General features: G+C 37.2%; 2 protein-coding genes across 2 annotated transcripts; both read right to left on the reverse strand.

Moving 5' to 3' along the window:
* Positions 1–801: 801 nt before the first annotated feature.
* paqr7b (progestin and adipoQ receptor family member VII, b) lies at positions 802–8,538 on the reverse strand. Its single transcript, XM_051865929.1, has 2 exons — positions 8,289–8,538; positions 802–5,749 (listed from the first exon to the last, which is right to left on the reverse strand). Exon 2 carries the CDS (start codon positions 5,711–5,713, stop codon positions 4,649–4,651), a length of 1,065 nt encoding a protein of 354 aa, XP_051721889.1. The 5' UTR covers positions 5,714–5,749; positions 8,289–8,538; the 3' UTR covers positions 802–4,648.
* Positions 8,539–9,336: 798 nt separating this feature from the next.
* stmn1b (stathmin 1b) lies at positions 9,337–13,140 on the reverse strand. Its single transcript, XM_051865930.1, has 5 exons — positions 13,043–13,140; positions 11,285–11,330; positions 10,976–11,148; positions 10,703–10,894; positions 9,337–10,594 (listed from the first exon to the last, which is right to left on the reverse strand). The coding sequence occupies exons 2-5, from the start codon at positions 11,298–11,300 to the stop codon at positions 10,529–10,531; spliced, it is 447 nt and encodes a 148-aa protein (XP_051721890.1). The 5' UTR covers positions 11,301–11,330; positions 13,043–13,140; the 3' UTR covers positions 9,337–10,528.
* Between the last annotated feature and the right edge of the window lie 4,261 nt (positions 13,141–17,401).

Here is a 17,401-nt window from a genome sequence, read left to right on the forward strand (position 1 = left end):
TGTCCACCACAATTCTGATGCAAGAATGGCATGTTAAAATGAAATGACACAATTCTGTTTCAGATGGATTTCCAGATTATAGCTTTACAGAGACATTTTTGATCATTTATTATTATTATTATTATTTTATTATGTTTTGCAGCTCTAAAAGCAAAGTGACAGCTAAGAATCAGCATTTCAGAATATTAAGCACTGGGCCTGACAAGCAGGCCTTTGTCTTCAGGAAGGGGTGAAAGAAAGAGGGGGCGAGAAAACAACAGAAACCGAGTGGAGAGGAACAAAGTTTGAGATAGAGCCCTCGAATCATGCGACTGTCAACAGCCCTCTTGGCCTGGGAATGGAACTTGGAGCCCAGATGAATGTGATCAGAGCTTGAATGTTGTGTGTCAAGCCTTGCACTCTTCTCACTCTTCTAGAGGTCTGATGGGAAGTCAAGTTCAAGTTCTAGAGGTCTATGTGACTCATAGCCAACATTTCCACAAGAAAGAGAATAGCAAACCACTACTAAGAATATATATGTGCATGTTAAAAGTAAGATGAGCAGGTGAAATCCTTGTTTTGTAGGTGACACAATGAATGTTTTGAAGTAATATACAGATGCTGAAGTGATCCGGGCTGGCGTTGTTTTATCACTCAGCTGTAACAGTCACTGTAGCTGTGGATTGAATGGATCACAATAGCTTTATTGTTCACGATAACAGAGTGTGTGCGTACACCAAACTGATATTTTATATTAAAAAGGACTCTATATATTATTTTGAAATTTTCTGCACAGGAAACACAATGACATGTAGTGGAAGGTAGGACTTACAGTTGTTTATTCACTTAAATACCATAGTACAACAACACAGTCATTTCCACACACAATGGTATAGTTTAGATTAACACCAGTCTTTATTTTCCTGTTCTGCACTGGAAAGCAGAACACAAGAGTGTTAGTTCAGTTCAGCTTCGTGCAAGGGCTCGTGGTTGAGTACAATCAAAAACTGAGTTCAAGTGCTGAACGAAATCAAGAAGTTCTAAAGTAACTTTCTGTCCTTCCTCTTCACTTAAGTGCAATACAAAAGAAACACAATCACTAAAACAAACTCTAAAAAAAGTGTCTTCGTGGTGAGTAGATTAGTACAGAATTTAAGAAAGAGACACTTCACAGTTTAGCAGAAATCATTTACAGAGTTTCTTAAAATTCCACTTGAGCATTACGGGAATTGAGGCTTTAGGTCAAATCCCGATCGTGCCAGGAGATGACCCCATCTGTTGTCTTTCTCAGTGACATCAGCTCTTGGTAGCCTCCCCATTTATTTCCTAAACACAGGCTGGTACAACAGTAAAAACAACATATTCTGTTTCTGTTGAATATCTTTTGTAATAATTAATATTCTAAAATGATTTCTTTTTTATATCATTATGGTTTTTCGTTAAATAAAGCACCCACCATGTGATAATTTTCTGAGATATTACGAGCCAACTGACAACATGTTAGTCACTTCATCAGTTCCAGTCTTCGACGACATCATCAGTCTGTGACTTCATTGTTGTCTGCTGGTGCTGTTAAAACTGGCTTAGGGGCCGTTCACACAGAATGCGTTTTTTCATTCCACTGTGCTTCCTTTCCATTGTTTTTCAGTGTGAAGTTGAGCTAGACGGACGTGTTTGACCGATGTGCTTGCGTCTTTTGCGCATGACCAGGCATTCTAAAAACACGGGGCTCAACTTAAAATAAGTTCAACTTTTAAAAAAATATGTCTCTAGACTTTTTTCCATTCCACTGACCTGCGTCTCATGTTTTTAACAGCAAAAACGTGTTCTGTGTAAACCCAACCTGCCCTTAGGGACTGTTCACACAGGACACATTTTGCATTCCACTGCACTTTTCCATTACTTTTCTATGTCAACATGCTTGACATTGCGTCTTTTACAGCATCTCGTGCATGAGCGCTGTTTTTAGAATGCTGTGTCAAGTTAAAATAAGTTCAACTTTTATGTATTTCTAGACCTTGTGTTTTTTTTTTCATTTCACTGCCCTGCATTATCGCGTTTTAAATGCAAAAAATGCTTTTTTTTGTATTCCACTGTTTTTTTTTTTACACGCAATAGACTAATGTCTTTGTCCATTCTGCTTGTCTTGCGTCTTTTGCAGCATCGCTCACAACACGACATTTTAAAAACACAGCGCTCAAGTTAAAAAAAATAAAACGAGTCTCTAGACCTTGCATTTTTTCATTCCACTACCTTTAACTTACGTTTGCTTTCCACTGTGCTTTTTTTTTTCTTCTTTGTTTTACTATGTAAATATGTGCTAGATGGACACATTTGACCTTTGCGCTCAAGTCTTTTGCAGCGCCTCGTGCATGACATGGCTTTTTAAAAAGCAGCGCTACTACAAGTTTACATTTTAAAAAGCATCTCTAGACTTTGCATTTTTTTTATTTCACTACCTAGTGTCTCACACAAATGTGTTCTGTGTGAATGGCCCCTTATTCTGCCATATGTGTTTCAGGTTGCAAAAATAAATGCTGGTCACCGTTTTTCACAACTTCACTTATTTGCTATATCTCAAACGGCTCATACCACAGCAATAATTTCTTTTTCTGGGAGCGGATTATAAACAAACTCTTACGCTACATCACACAGAGGCTTTCCTGGTTAATGCAGCAACAGTCTAGTGACACAATATTCATCTCAAGGGAATATGGATCGCTTCAATGGGAAAATAGATCATCCTTCCACTTTCTGTCTGATGGATCTGTGTTGGTTTATGGACAAGGTCTGAGACAAGGGGAGAAGCCAAGATGTATTTCAAGGTCATTAAAAGACCAGACAGGTTCAGACTATTAAGATGGAGCCTTCATATCCTTTCTCATCAGTAGCTATCTCACATAGGTATACATATACATTCAAAAACACACACACACTCAGGACAAGCACCTGTATGCATACTCACACAAGGACGCATGCATGTAGTCAGGCACATTAGAATATACATTTAACACATATTAGTTTTGATGCTCAGACTGTTCTTGTAAATAAAGTGCTGAACTTCTAATAGAAAAATTCACATATGCACAGAACACACAAAGGCATTCATATCAGGGTATGAGTAAAGGTAAAGGCCATAGTTATAGCCCTTGTGTACAAAAGGAGCATCTTCATGACAAAAGGACATCATATAGCTTTGAAGGACATTGTTTCTCAAAAGCCTCTTTGGCTGGGATAGTTCACCCAAAAATGAACATTCTGCCATCCTTTACAAAAATATTTTTTGTCTATACAATAAAAGTCAATGTAATAGTTATTTTGGACCACATCGACCTTCATTGTATGAACAAAAACAGTGGGAACATTCTTCAAAATATCATACAGGTTTGGAACAACATGAGGGTGAGTAAATGATGGATTTTCATTTTTGGGTGAACTGTCTATTGTAACATTATGAAAAACATTTTCCAAAAAAGTGGCATTGAGCAACTTTCTAACAAGTTTGAGAATCATAAAAATGAGCATTTTTGTGTCAAATTAATAATCAGCGAGGGTTGCATCTGAAATCCTTCAATTTGACTATACTTCAACCCAATGACATCACATCCTGCCTACTGTCTTTTTCATAGCATCTAATATTTAAACCCTCTTCACAGGCTAGACATCAGGGAAAGGCAGGGAATTGTGCACTGGCAGTGCAAAACCAATCGATTGCAATTCGCAGATAATTATAAACTAACCTCAACGTGGCACTGGATGGGTCGGTCACAATGTAAGGCAATTCAGAAGTCAATTTGACACTGATTTGCATTAGTCTGTTGAAGTAAGTGAAGCCAACCCGAGAATTGTTGTTTAAAATCTGAAAACCACTGCAGAGGGGTGAATTTGAACTGATTTGATCTGATAATTAAAGAGAAATTGGTTAATGATCAGTCATCTTTCAGTAAGGTATTCCTTATGGAGTTTGTAACATTTCTGTCTTGATTTAAGACCTGTGCATTTAACTGACATCCAAATGAGCTCCATACCTTGCTAATTGCACTGGTCTGATGCCATGGGAACTTTATTTACTAACATTTTAATTTCCTGTATGCATTCTTATAACAGTAGCATGTGGCACTAGCAAAACCAAGGTCATGGGTTTGATTCACAGGGAACGCAGGGGGGAAAAATGTGTACTTTGTATGCAGTATACGTCTGCCAAATGTGTAAATGGCATGTGAGTAACATATCCTTCTAAATAAGGTTGGATTTAGAGGCACAATGCAAGTATGAACATATCCAGTGATGGTCTACATAAACTATCCTGTATGCAAACTAACCATTCAGCAAAATGCTGACATTCCTCACAGATCTCACATAAACTGGGTTTATTAGGTTGTAATGGCACTCGTCAAACAGATCCGCTTAGGAACTGAGCACCTTCCAGCAGGCAATCCATTGTTTTATAGCCATTCTCCATGAGTAATGCGGTTTTAAAGCATGTCACCAGTTTGGTAAACAGAAAGCAGTTGGTTCAAAATGCACTGGCAGGCCACATAACAAAACCAACAACAAATATAAGATACACTGAAAAATACGACGAAGGTCCTTCATTGTTAGTTGCTTCAGTTGTTGTAGACCAGTGCAATCCCTCCTACATGTGCAAGCAAGGTCCCCGCCATGACATCTACTCCTGCTTCTCTTCTAGATACGCCTTCACCCGTTTGCGCACATAGAACGCAGTGAGTGCGCTGCAACACGCTGTGAAGATAAAAAGAGCCACTGCATCGTGAGCCAAGTCACCATGAAGACGTTCATAGAGAGGTCTCCTCTCGCTGTAATCCAGTCGTACAGCTTCGATCTGCACTAGAGTGCAGAGCACAAGGAACACGTGGAAGATCTGATGGCCCTGTCCGATGAAGTCGCAACGTCCCGGGAGCCAGCGTTCAGGATGGGGGTACGAGAAGAAGTAGGCGCTGATCAAAAAGAAGAGGACCTGATAGCAGTGGTAGACCACCGCCTGGTCAGCACAGCCTTGTTCGGAGCTGTAGCATTTATAAATGCGATGAAACACCGGACTGATGTCTAAACAGTAGGCTAGGCCCGAGGGCACCACCTGGAATAGCTTGTGAACGAACTTGGGCAAACTCGGGCTGGCGTACTTGCCGTAGCAGCAGCCCGTACAGGACAGCCAGGCCAGGAAGGCTGAAGCTGGCAAGAAAAAGCTTCGTACTTGAGCGTGCCATTCTTCTTCGACAACGTAATAGAAGTGGGCCAGGGCGCTGCCATACTGGTAAACGGCTACGCCCACATAGTCCAAAAAATAAAAGGTGTAATGGGAGAGCTCAGACTTGGCTGAGAGTAGGTGGGCCAGCGCACTGCAGCCCAGGTAGGTGAATGCGGCTAGGAGCAAGATGAACAGCGGCTGGGCGTGTGGATCTCGCAGGAAATCCACGGTTTCAGACAGCTCCTGAAACTTGACCAAGATAATGAGGGAGGCTAGCAGGTGTGTCCACACATTTACAGACTCATTATGCCTCTGAAATAGAGTGAGGAAGTAGTAGCGCCAGTTCTGGTCAGGCGGCCGGTAGCCTGTGAATATGTGTGACTCGCGGAAAACCCACGGCACATCGCTCACCATCACAGTACAAGGCAATTTTGGGAAGGCTGACTCCAGGAAACGTGGGATCTGGCGAAGTTGCTGTGCATTGATGAACAGCCGACCAATCTGCTCCATCACAACCGTTGCCATGGTGAGGAATAATTAAGCGGCAGTCTATTGTGAAATCTGTTTGGGAAAAATATTCAACAGTTAAATATTACCCTTGCATTCTTCGGTAAGGGGAAAAAAAAAAATCAAAATATTTTTTTACACTCTCACCGCTTTAATTTGTATAAAAACAGTTTGAATACATGCATCACATATATGAATTGTATATTTTTTTTCCATTAAAGTCAAATGTTTACACTACAGCTCAGATAATGTATTGTATAACATTCTGTGCAGGAAATGATGGTCATGGAAATAAGTTTTGGAATAAAATAGCCAACTACTTTGTCATGCTAAGGACAAATACATACAGTAGCAAATAGGGCTGGGTACTGACACAATTTTCACGATTCGATTCGATTTCTATTCATATGCTTGTGGTTCGATTATGATTACGATTTCGATTCGATTCAATATCGATTATTTTGGATGTAGTATATCAGTTACAGTCCAAGGCAAATTTTCTAGAGGAAAAAAATCTCTCAACTAATGCTGTAAGCTACACATGGGAGTCAGTTGGACCTATAATAGTGAAGGTTAAAATTAACTTATTTATATACAAACACTTAAATTACACTCAATTATGTTTTTTATAATAAATAACGTTTAGAATTACATAATCATATTTCTACTTTTTGTTTTTTATTTAAATCGTGGCTGTCTTAACTGATTTATTCAAACATGCATTAAATATTGAAGAACATTATAATGAATATTTAACGGTGCATAGCTATATTTATCAGAATGCTGCTTTCTAGAGTTAACTTTTCTAGCTGACTAATGAGTTTATGGTGACTGAATGTGTTTTTCTGAGGTAAATGTGACGTTATGTGACATTGTTTACAAGCTGTTGTATTGACGTCTTTCCGAGGTTGAAACACTGATTGAGCTATTACACAAGACATGATACGGATTTCGGTAAGTTGTACTGTATATTTTAACATACCTTCAGATGTTTAGTCATGTTTATTTCGCGCTGTAACTGGTATTAAACTGGTAAGTGGTATGTTCACATGCGCTCCGTGCTGCCGCTTCTCTTTAACTGAGGCGCTAAAGCGATCTGTCACGTCACATTAAACAGCACCAAAACGGTATTTATTTTTTGAATCTCATAATAAGATGGACGTCATTTGAAATCTCTTGCTTCATATCAAAAGTAACAAAGCACAAAGATTATTGCGATTTATTGGATGGGAGGCGCGCTACATGTTCTGTTCGTTCATCAATCGATTCTTAAGATTTAAGAATCGATATCGGTTCGTAAAAATGAGAATCACATTTGGCACGAGAAATCGATATTGTTTACCCAGCCCTAGTAGCAAACATTTTATGTATATCCTAAAAAAAAAAAAAAAAAAAAAAAAAAATGAAAGATTGTTTGGAAATGACTAACAATATACTACTTTGGCTCACAATAACTTTGACTCCATGACTCAAAAATAAATAAATAAATATCTTTAAGTTAATACAGAATTGGTTTCTTTATTGTTTAGGTTATCATAGTTGTAGACATTTTCATAGTTTAAAATTGAAAGTCTGAGCTGGCTAAAACTATTTTAAAAAATACACAATCAAAAAATACATCATGAAGGCGTAGTAAAAAGTTTTCAACACATAATGTGAATTTCAACAGAAAGGAAAAAGATGAAACCTGTTAGTTTTAATAAAATAAACCCCTACTTAACGTGCCTTAAGTTGCAGAACCCTTATTTATTTATTTTTTTTAAAGGTTTGCGTCTTTTAAAACGTTTCAATTGGCATGTTTTTAAGATCATAAAAAGACCAATAAAATGCCTACTTTTATCGGCTTAGTTATTTCCATTCTATTTGAATGCAAACCACAGTGTAAGCCATCCATGCAAACGTGTTAAAATGAAATACCAGGATCATGAAAATATTCTTTTATTAAAAACGTTACTAAATGTAAATGGGTTGCAAAAACCGGTTTACCCTGAATATTAAGGTAACGTGATGTAAAACGGGGCGTTTCTTCTCACCGCTTACGTAACATCAGCGCTCTGCGTAAAGCTCCTCGTGAACATAAATTAATAAGGACGAAACTGATAAAACGAATCATCGATCATAATGTCTGGAAAACAAAAGGTCTGGAAAAAATAATGAATTTTAATTTTCGAATCTATTAAAACGACGAGACAGAAGAGGGAAAAGCTGTGGACAATTTTAGTGATGGCATCCCAAAAGACAGACAACCCTTCCCACACCCTCAAGCTGTTTCTCTCGTAAATTCTCGAAAAAGAAACGTGAGACGCCGGAAGCGCAACAATGAAATGTCTTGACGAATTTCAACGTCTAGAAATGCAAGAAAGAACCCAAAACGTGTTCTTCCTTACCTCATCATGTATGTTTGAACATGTCGGTAATCTATCTTGAGCTATGATAATTCATCCTCCCCGTTTGCACATCGTAACGCTTCAACACAAAGGTTATGTATGTTTTTTTAAAACTTTATCTAATAGAATATATAGTGCATAGGAGGATTTTATTTTTCACCTTTCATTTTGCCTTAAACAAATGATCGGTAAATGAACTGGTTTACCTTTTAAGAGGATAATCCCCTCAGTCAGAGACTTGCATTTAACCGCGCCTTCATATACGTCTTGAGGAACCGAATTGAAACAAAGAAAATTTCATAATGAAAAATACGTGAAAATTTGTTGAGCGGGAGAGGCTCCTGTCAGCTCCCTGCAGTACCGCTGTCAGATGGCCGAAATCTAAGGATTTCTGATGTGCAGGTTAACTGTCCAATCAGAAAGACCGAAGAGCATTGTCCCCGCCTCCGTCTAGAGTAACTCGCCAATAGGAAACACGCTTTAAGGTGGCAACACCCTGTAAAATGTATGGGCTGTGAAATGTGAAACTACCCTCTTCTTATTAATACCGCCTACATGCCCTCTTTAATAAAAGGCGATGTGAGAGCCACTGTGGTATCACACAGACAAAATATGTGTACATATTATGGGATATATTAGATATTGCATATATTACATATATGCAACCATAGCCTATATCTGTGCTACTTTATGTGTAAAATAGCAAATTTATCCTACATTCAGAGTTAACAGCACATATTTGGCAAAAGCCACATGTAGACATTTAAACACTCAATTTTCATTGTCCTGTAATTAATTCAATTTAAAGGTAGTGTACACATTGTCTAATATGTACACATTGTGAATGTGTTCTTTTCAAACTATCTAAACTATGTGAACTGTGAAGGCTTATCTCATCACCCACACAAGCACTCTGGCTGACAATGTGCCCTTGTCAGACTCTGTTAACAGTGGAAACAACGATCCACATTGTGAATTTAGACACAGGAAGGCAAAATATTTCTGTCAGTCAAGTAATAATAGCATATCCCCATGCACTTTGCAGTATTGTACCAGCATAAATTTGTCAAAGAGACAGAATAAAAATAATTTAAGACTTTCTGTTGTAAATGTAATTGTTTGTCATATTGATAAGCTTTTCTGTCTACAGTACTCTGATTGACTGAATTCAGACTGGGTCATAACAGTGTGTGGGTGACTGGAGGTAATTTGGACATTTGAACTTCATACCCCTTCCTACAACACAGACGAGAACAAGATTCCATTTTTATTTTATTCAATTAAAAAAACATTTATTCACACAACATATTAGTGGACATGATCTATTTTTGGATGCATGTAATTGCTTCTACTAAGGGAGTTCAGAATTTTGGAAATAAGGTATAATTTATTTTAGAAAAGATTGATGCACTATTTCTGAACACAATAATATGAAAGCATGTGGACAACAAGCCATTCATCATTGCAAAGCTGTTTACAACTTCCATAAATTGTCATGCACCTAACTCTCTTTTGGCAACAAAGGATAAATCAATAATAGTTGCCAATATGTCAACGTTATTTTATTTTTTCTGAAATCATTTTGAGATGATTCATGATGAAAAAAAAATTCTAATACCTGTTTAATACCTGTCAAAACCACTAGATGCCAGTATAGTCTCAAGCGATGTATTTTTATATTTTTTTAAACTCACACCTTTCCAAGTACTTATCGGAATGCATACATTTTTTTGTTGTTGTTGTTGTTTTTTTTCATTAGTGCATATTAGGTATGAATTACTATGAAGGTATGATCCAGTAAAGGAAAAGCTTGTGGATAATGTTTAGTATTAACACTAAGAGTCTCATGCAGATTATAAAGAGTACATCAAAAAGTGTCCAAAAAGATTTAATTATTATTTTGGCAAAACCTTTTTTTTATATAGAATTACAGAAACTGCCATACATCTCCATAATGTACACATTTTTAAGAAATTATTTTACTCCACATTACACTCTGGCTGACTGCAGATTAACAAAGAAGCAGTGGCAAAACTGGTACCATAACAAACAACTGTGCAACTTTATTAAGCTTGAAGGATGGCAGTACTGACATACAAGGGAACAGGTGGACTTGCACAATGCAATATACCAAGTATATATTAGACCTATGCATAACACAGGCATGCTTCCCTATCAGTAAAACACTGCTCATTTTAAACGCTATAGAGCTGCAACTGGACAAATCTACAGGTTAGAGGGAATGATGAAAGACAGAACTGAATACACACAAAGTGATGAAATGTTGTGCACCAGCTTTTCCCCAAAACCCCTTAATAAAAAAGTGGCAAGTACATGGATCCAAACATGGAAAACTGACCATTTAATGGAACAAAAAATAAATCTTTGGATACATTAAAAAACCCAATACTATACCCTAAATGAAAAGGAAAATGAGAGAGGAAACTTAGTTTTCACCCTCGCCCCCCTCTTTTGTTTCTTTGTTCTTTCGTACCTCTTCAAGCTTCTTGTCCTAAAATAAAGAAACAAACATCCATTAAAACAATGTATTATTCAATAGAATTAAAGCTTTCTGGAGTAATATACAATGAATACTGTATGTATTCATCTACATACACACCTTCTCTTTGAATTTCTCATTCATAGCTGCCATGCGTGCTGTGCGGTTTTCTTTGTTGGCTTCCATTTTCTGGTTAAGCTTCTCCTCTGCCATCTTGCTGAAGTTGTTGTTCTCCTCCATTGCTTTCTGAAGGACCTCCTTCTCATGCTCTCGTTTCTCAGCCAAATGCTTCAGGACCTCTGCCTCATGGTTCTAATATGAGGAACAAATGAAGAACAAATGAAGAACAGAATGCAGGATAAGTATGCAATTCAATGCCAAACAACCTCTTACCTTGCGTCTCTCCTCTGCTGCGTCCAGTTTTTTCTGGATCTCGTCCAGAGATACCTCCTTCTTCTTGGGGGTGGAAAGTGGGAATTCTCCCTTGGCATCTGGAGCCGAGGGACTCAGGATGACTTCAAAAGCCTGTCCTGAGGCACGCTTGTCCAGTTCCTTAACCTGAAAGTCTGTGAACGATATGGTGTTGCATTTAATAATCCATGCTCCATTTTCTTTGCGGAATGACTTAATTTAGATTATGGTTATAGTGAAGCATATTGATTTTGAAACTGGAGCTTAGCTGCTCCTATTTTCACATCTTACCTCCAGAGGACGCCATTGCACTTCCAACCTCGATGGTTTCACACACCTGCCAAATGAAAGCATATAATAATAATATTAGAAAAATGCAAACGTTTTGCTACTAACATTGATGCAACTTATGCTTACACAATCTTTTCTCTTAATTATCTGTATTCTGTCACATACTGTAAACAAGCCTGAGCTATACAACAGCCTTTCTATCATTGAAAAAAAAAAAAAAAAAATTGAAGCTAGCTATTCATGAAAAATATTTGAGAGGAATTGGTCTCTACTGCGATATATACAAGAAATATACCTAATAAATACACACATATATATATATATATATATATAACTAGAAATAACACTAGTGCACTACTTAAGGGAGTGGCGTCGCCACAATAGTCATGCATAATTTACTAAGTGAATGATATTATAAGAAGGAAACAAGCAAGACAAAACATTTGTTAAAAATGCAAAATTTACTGCCTATTAAATGGCAATATATCCTTTTTTCTGGACGCCAAGAATAGGACGAGTCGCTGCCAGCACAACCACCGGATCCATCTATTCAGACGTGCTGTCATCATCATCTAATTAAACGATAATAGTTCAATTAAAATCTACAATACAGGATGTCCACTCGGGTGAAATTTAGAGAAACCAAATCATCACATCTTTTTGTAATGTAATGTGATCCAACTGGCCACTGAGAGATTAAAACAAAGGGGATATTGTGTTAGAAACGAACAAAGACAAAAGGGCAGTGATCCTCGAGCTAATTCGTTGTAGAGATTTGTCGCATATTAAGATTTAGACAAACTTGACATCTTAAATATGACAAATCATCACTCGATGGCTGAAAATAAACATCCAGCGTTAGTGTCTATCCGATGGGATGCAGGATCTGGAGACAATAGATGGCCGAGATACACCCAGAACCCCCATTACAACAGCCTGCAAAAATCCATAATATCACATATTATACCATATTAAATAATAATAAGAGCCTCATCATGTTCAAGGAACATGCTAATATTGAATTCAAGCTTTACAAATAATGGTATGGATGTATCACTCGTTTCCAGCAAACCAGATCACACCCAAATCTCTCCCATTTCACAACAGACACTACTGCACTGCCCATTGAACAGAATAATCAGTGCTGACATGCAAAATGCATATTGCTATATGTTTATTAATCGATGTTATTGATGCGTGCTAAGGTAAAGAAAATAATTTGTCAGGATAGTTGGTGAATGCACAAACAACGAAGACAAAAGAGACCCTTAGATCACCTGTCACACTGTATTATGGACTATATGGCGGGCTTGTTGTTAAAATTTGAGGTAAAATGGAAACTGTTCAAGTCTGTGTCACCATTTGCAAAACTGCAAAATCAACATGCAAACATCAACTAACCAAAGCCAGCCAGAGAGCTACGGTTGAGCTGCGCCTCGACCATTTGCACAATTCCCTCCCGATTAAACGACGATAAACACAAAATCTTAATGGTCGCGCCACGACGAGCAGTTAGATGGCTGCTCGTGCTATTTTTAAATTCATGGACTTTCTTAGTTACTCTAACTATCTAACCATACAGAATATTCTCGATGCCCTTGTCTATTATCTACATCCCCTCCCCAAAGAGTGAGGTAAATAATGATGTTACTTAAAAAAATGTTATCATACAAAAGTTTACATTTTTGATACTTTAACATGAGGATCGGTTGGGATACATTGCAAAAATATTAATATTTGACAACAAAAAGCACACACCTTTAGATGAAGTGAAAATCAGAGCCGGAGTTGACCGCGCGCAGATTCCTCTCTGCCTCAGCATCAACCGTTCGCGCAAAAGAGGACCAAAATGTGTTACGTCATATTTGGATGTGACCAATGACTGTCGAGTCGAGAATTCTGGGATATGTAGTACGCTATAATTTCAATGACATGTCAAGCTCGTAGTCCTAATTTACTTTTAAATTATTGGCATATATATGACCGCCTTCACATTTACACAGTATAATTATTATTTATGAATAGAAATAAATTATAAATGGACACTGAGAAGCACTGGTATATATATATATATATATATATATATACCAGTGCTTCTCAATGTCCATTTACAATTTAAATGTGAAGGCGGTCATATATATGCCAATAATTTAAAAGTAAATTAGGACTACGAGCTATATATATATATATATATAGCCTAGTATATATAGCCTAGAATACTATGAAAGCTTAATTTAGTGGAATAGAATATGACAACTTGAATCTAGCAAATTTATTTGATTTATTTATTTATATGAGATGAGGCTTTATTAGACCTGACCTCACCCCTGTTAGTCATACAGAGATGGCTACAGCCCCATAAATTATTAGAACAAAGCAGCAACATGTCTGTGGCCTACTTTACAAATTGTTTTTAGAGCAAAGCAATCTGGTAATTTACAGTTCACTTGGCATTAGTGATTGTTTTGCTTCTGTTCTTCCCGATGCCTCAATGAATTCTCTGTCATTGCATGAACTTTAGCTAAATGGCAGAGCTGATGGTCTCAGCACTGCGTTTCAAGCTGACTGGTTTTTACTGTCTTGTAGCTGGTGTTTGTTTCTATGTCACTGAATGGTCTTGGTCTCTGCCTGAGAAAGGCAAATGAATCAGTTACTCGTTTTGTTTCAATGCAGTAATATTACATTTCAAATAATAACTAAGCAGATGCTCTTATCCAAAGGAAAAATACAACACTTAATGGCATGCATTTGCATTACATTAGATTCAATATATATATATATATATATATGTTTGCTGCTCAGTTAAATATCTCTCTAATATTTTCTTTGTAGGCCTCATCTCTGTCCAAAAGTGTTGTATCATGCTCTGCCAGTCTCTTCATGCCCCACCCTGGATCTCATTCATCCTGTATGAGGGGGGAGACATTTAGTAAGCTGCCCAGGGAAAAGGGGGAGCAGATGGTGCTTAGATGCCTCGCCCTGTCTAGGGTCTCTGGTGTCTTACACAAAGACACAAAGAGAACTGAGAAACCCCCTGCCAAGGATATTTTTTGGCTGATATCACTGGGGGGGCAAAGGCTATCATTAAAGCTATTTTAGCATTTTAAGTGAGCATAGATTTAAGTTCATCAGCAGGCCTTTCATAAACATACTTGCTACACATGTTGCTTACCACACATGTTGCTGATTGGAAGTAAGCCAGGAACGCTAGTGTTCGTATATATATATATATATAAACTTTCTGACAGCAAAACAGTCCAACAATGGTTTTAAGTTTTAAGTATAGTCTTTTAGTACAGTATAAAATGTCAATACAAATTAATCACGATGGAAAAACACCACATCCTATTGATCTTCCTTTGTTATGTGTCGGCCTTATTATAAGAGGGCTAAACCTAATAACTGACACTTGATCTGTTAAAATGTTTTTAAAGCCAATTTATCCACAGCCAGATGTGCACTTTGACTGACCCATGTGCACCAGATGTGCATAGACTTAATGCCAAAATACATTTTGATAAATGCATTGAAACATCTATTGGCTGGATTGAAGAACCAAACTGCCTGTAGGCAGACAGACAGATACTGTGCGTTTAATTTCCCACCGCTGACAGTGACCCAGTTTACAGAACCACTGAGACAGAGAGAGACTCTCTCTCTAATGGACCACTGAATCCACACTAGCCTGAATAGGAACAGCAAAAAAAAACCCCAAAAAAAACACCTCTACTTGAATGCTGGTGTGCTTCTAATGAGCAATGTTTGCTTTTTTGAGACAGAGTTTTTTTCCAGTGCCTAAATCATCAAATTTTTAGTTGGATCCATGGATGATGTCATGAAACGTAATGCCATAGAGTTATGTAATGCTCCTCCTCTTTGGACAGAGTGGGGGCTGTTATGCTCCCATAAGAGCGATGCCCCTCCCCTACCTTAACCACAATAACATACTGCTTGCACATGCTTTTACACACAAATACATCCCCTCCCAATGTCTCTCTTCTCTGTCTCCCAAAGCCCCTAAGGTAAGACAAAGGAAACCATTATCTAAATTTAAAACTGAATCAAAATAAAACAACAAACAGAGAAGACACCTGTCTTTGACCACATTACATACCTATAAATATATACAGTACTGTGCAAAAGTCTTAGGCCACCATTAGATATTGTTTTAACAATGGTATAATGACCATATATTATTATTTCTCAGTCTCTTTATTAGAATATAACCAGAAAATATAGGAAATTTGCATGCAGTATTAAAAAACAGAAAAAAAAAAAAAAAAAACGGCTAAAGTGGCAAGTATTTAGTGACCTCCCCTTACACTTGAGCAATAGCAGGAACGTGGCTCTCTTAAATCTAAATTGAATGGAAAAGGAAGGCCAAAAAAACTTTCAAAAGATTTTTTTTTTTTTTATTTATTATTATTTTATACATATTTCCTGTATTTTCTGTTTGTATCTTAATAAAGAGACAAAATAAATATGGATGGTCATTAAAACATTTCTAAAACAACAAAGCTGGTGGTGGCCATATATGTATATATATATATATATAGCCAGTCAATGACAGGCCCTCATACACTAATTTTTAAATATAGAAGTAATGATCAAATTTGGCTTGATAAAAAGAATTTGTTTATATATATATATATATATATATATATCTATCATGGTCATTCGTCACTAATGTATTAAGCAGTTAATGCAGTGTAAAGCATTAGTTTGCAATTACATCAATAGGAACCAAGTTTAACATGTGCTCTGTGCTGCCTCCATTAGGGGCTGAATTAACTGGTGATGAATTATAGATTAATGAAGCCCTCATCTCTGTGTTGGAATGTCCAGCCAGCCCCACAAATTTCTTTCTTTCTTTTTATTATTTTTTTGCCCCCGTGACCTGAGTGAACCTAAATTCAAAAGACAAACCGCTAACATAAAATAGACATTTGTGTTAAATATTTAACTAAGGCACATACAGTACAGACAAGGTCATTGTACATTTTGATGCTTATGTAATAGGTAATCATATATGCATGATGGCCCAGCAGTATTTTCCCTTTCCCTCTCCCGCCCTGTGCTGTCAAGGACCAAACATGCCAGCATCACAAATCTTTGACATTTGTGTAGATAAATGCTGTCACATACATGTCATAGCATATTCTCAGTGCTTTCTGTTCCCTTAACTGACACTAACTATTGTCTCAATATCAAACAAATGGCATGTCTTAGATACATCCGTGAAGGATGATCCGTCCATTGAGATTCTATGTTTTAACTTTAACTTGAGCGCATATTTTTTCCTCCATCAAATAAGTGACAATTTTAGTTGGGAGGACTGAAAGATAACTGCATGCAGCATTTTTGTCATTGTGTATGCCAGAAAAAAAAAAAAAAAAAAAAAATCAATAGACATGCAATTCAGACCACTACATATTAAATAAAAAAGGTAATTACCGCTTTTATCTGCCAATTCTTTTTTCTCAAAATTGAGATTTAACATCTCACAATTCTGACTTTGTTCATCGGAATAATGAGTTTAATATTAATTCTGATAAACTTCAAAGATTAAACAGGTCATGAACATGAAGTGTTAAAGTGATGCAATGCATCAAGCTACAAAGGATGCTTGAATACAACATCATTATGCACCCGTTTAGAAAGACATGTTCCAGTTTATAATGTTTGACATGTCCAGTGTAGACAGCCTCAAGCAGTTGTGGTGCATCGTCAAAAAAAATGCACAGATACATTGGATGGGTTTATTATAAGCAAGATGAGTTAGCCTAATTGAGTTAGCCTACTCAAATGCTTACTCATGATACATAACAACACAGCTAAAAGTATTCCTAATATGTTGGACCTTTTACTGAAAGTTGAGACATGCCTTCACAAGCACCCATAAGAGCTGTGTTTGTTGGGGGAGGCACATGCCTCATACCACTTGCAGCGATATCTGGGCTGGGATTAACTCCACTTTCAGACACTTGTGCTGCGTCCGAAAGCTTAAAAACGCTGTCTTCGGAGGATGCATTCCAAAGTAAGAAGGCATTAAGGCACGTCTGAATCCAATGTTAGCTTCATTCATGTCTCTTGAGATACCTTCATCTGATTGATGTT

The sequence above is a fragment of the Ctenopharyngodon idella genome, chromosome 16 (genome assembly GCF_019924925.1).
Source record: "Ctenopharyngodon idella isolate HZGC_01 chromosome 16, HZGC01, whole genome shotgun sequence".
Taxonomy (NCBI): domain Eukaryota; kingdom Metazoa; phylum Chordata; class Actinopteri; order Cypriniformes; family Xenocyprididae; genus Ctenopharyngodon; species Ctenopharyngodon idella.

Excerpts from the sequence above, each read along its gene's own strand:
- paqr7b (XM_051865929.1), bottom strand. The coding sequence starts at position 5,713 with ATGGCAACGGTTGTGATGGAGCAGATTGGTCGGCTGTTCATCAATGCA.
- stmn1b (XM_051865930.1), bottom strand. Across the intron at positions 10,895-10,975 it reads CAGCAGAGGAGAGACGCAAG|AACCATGAGGCAGAGGTCCT; the intron begins GTAAGAGGTTGT and ends TCCTCATATTAG. Across the intron at positions 10,595-10,702 it reads ATGAGAAATTCAAAGAGAAG|GACAAGAAGCTTGAAGAGGT; the intron begins GTGTGTATGTAG and ends TCTTTATTTTAG.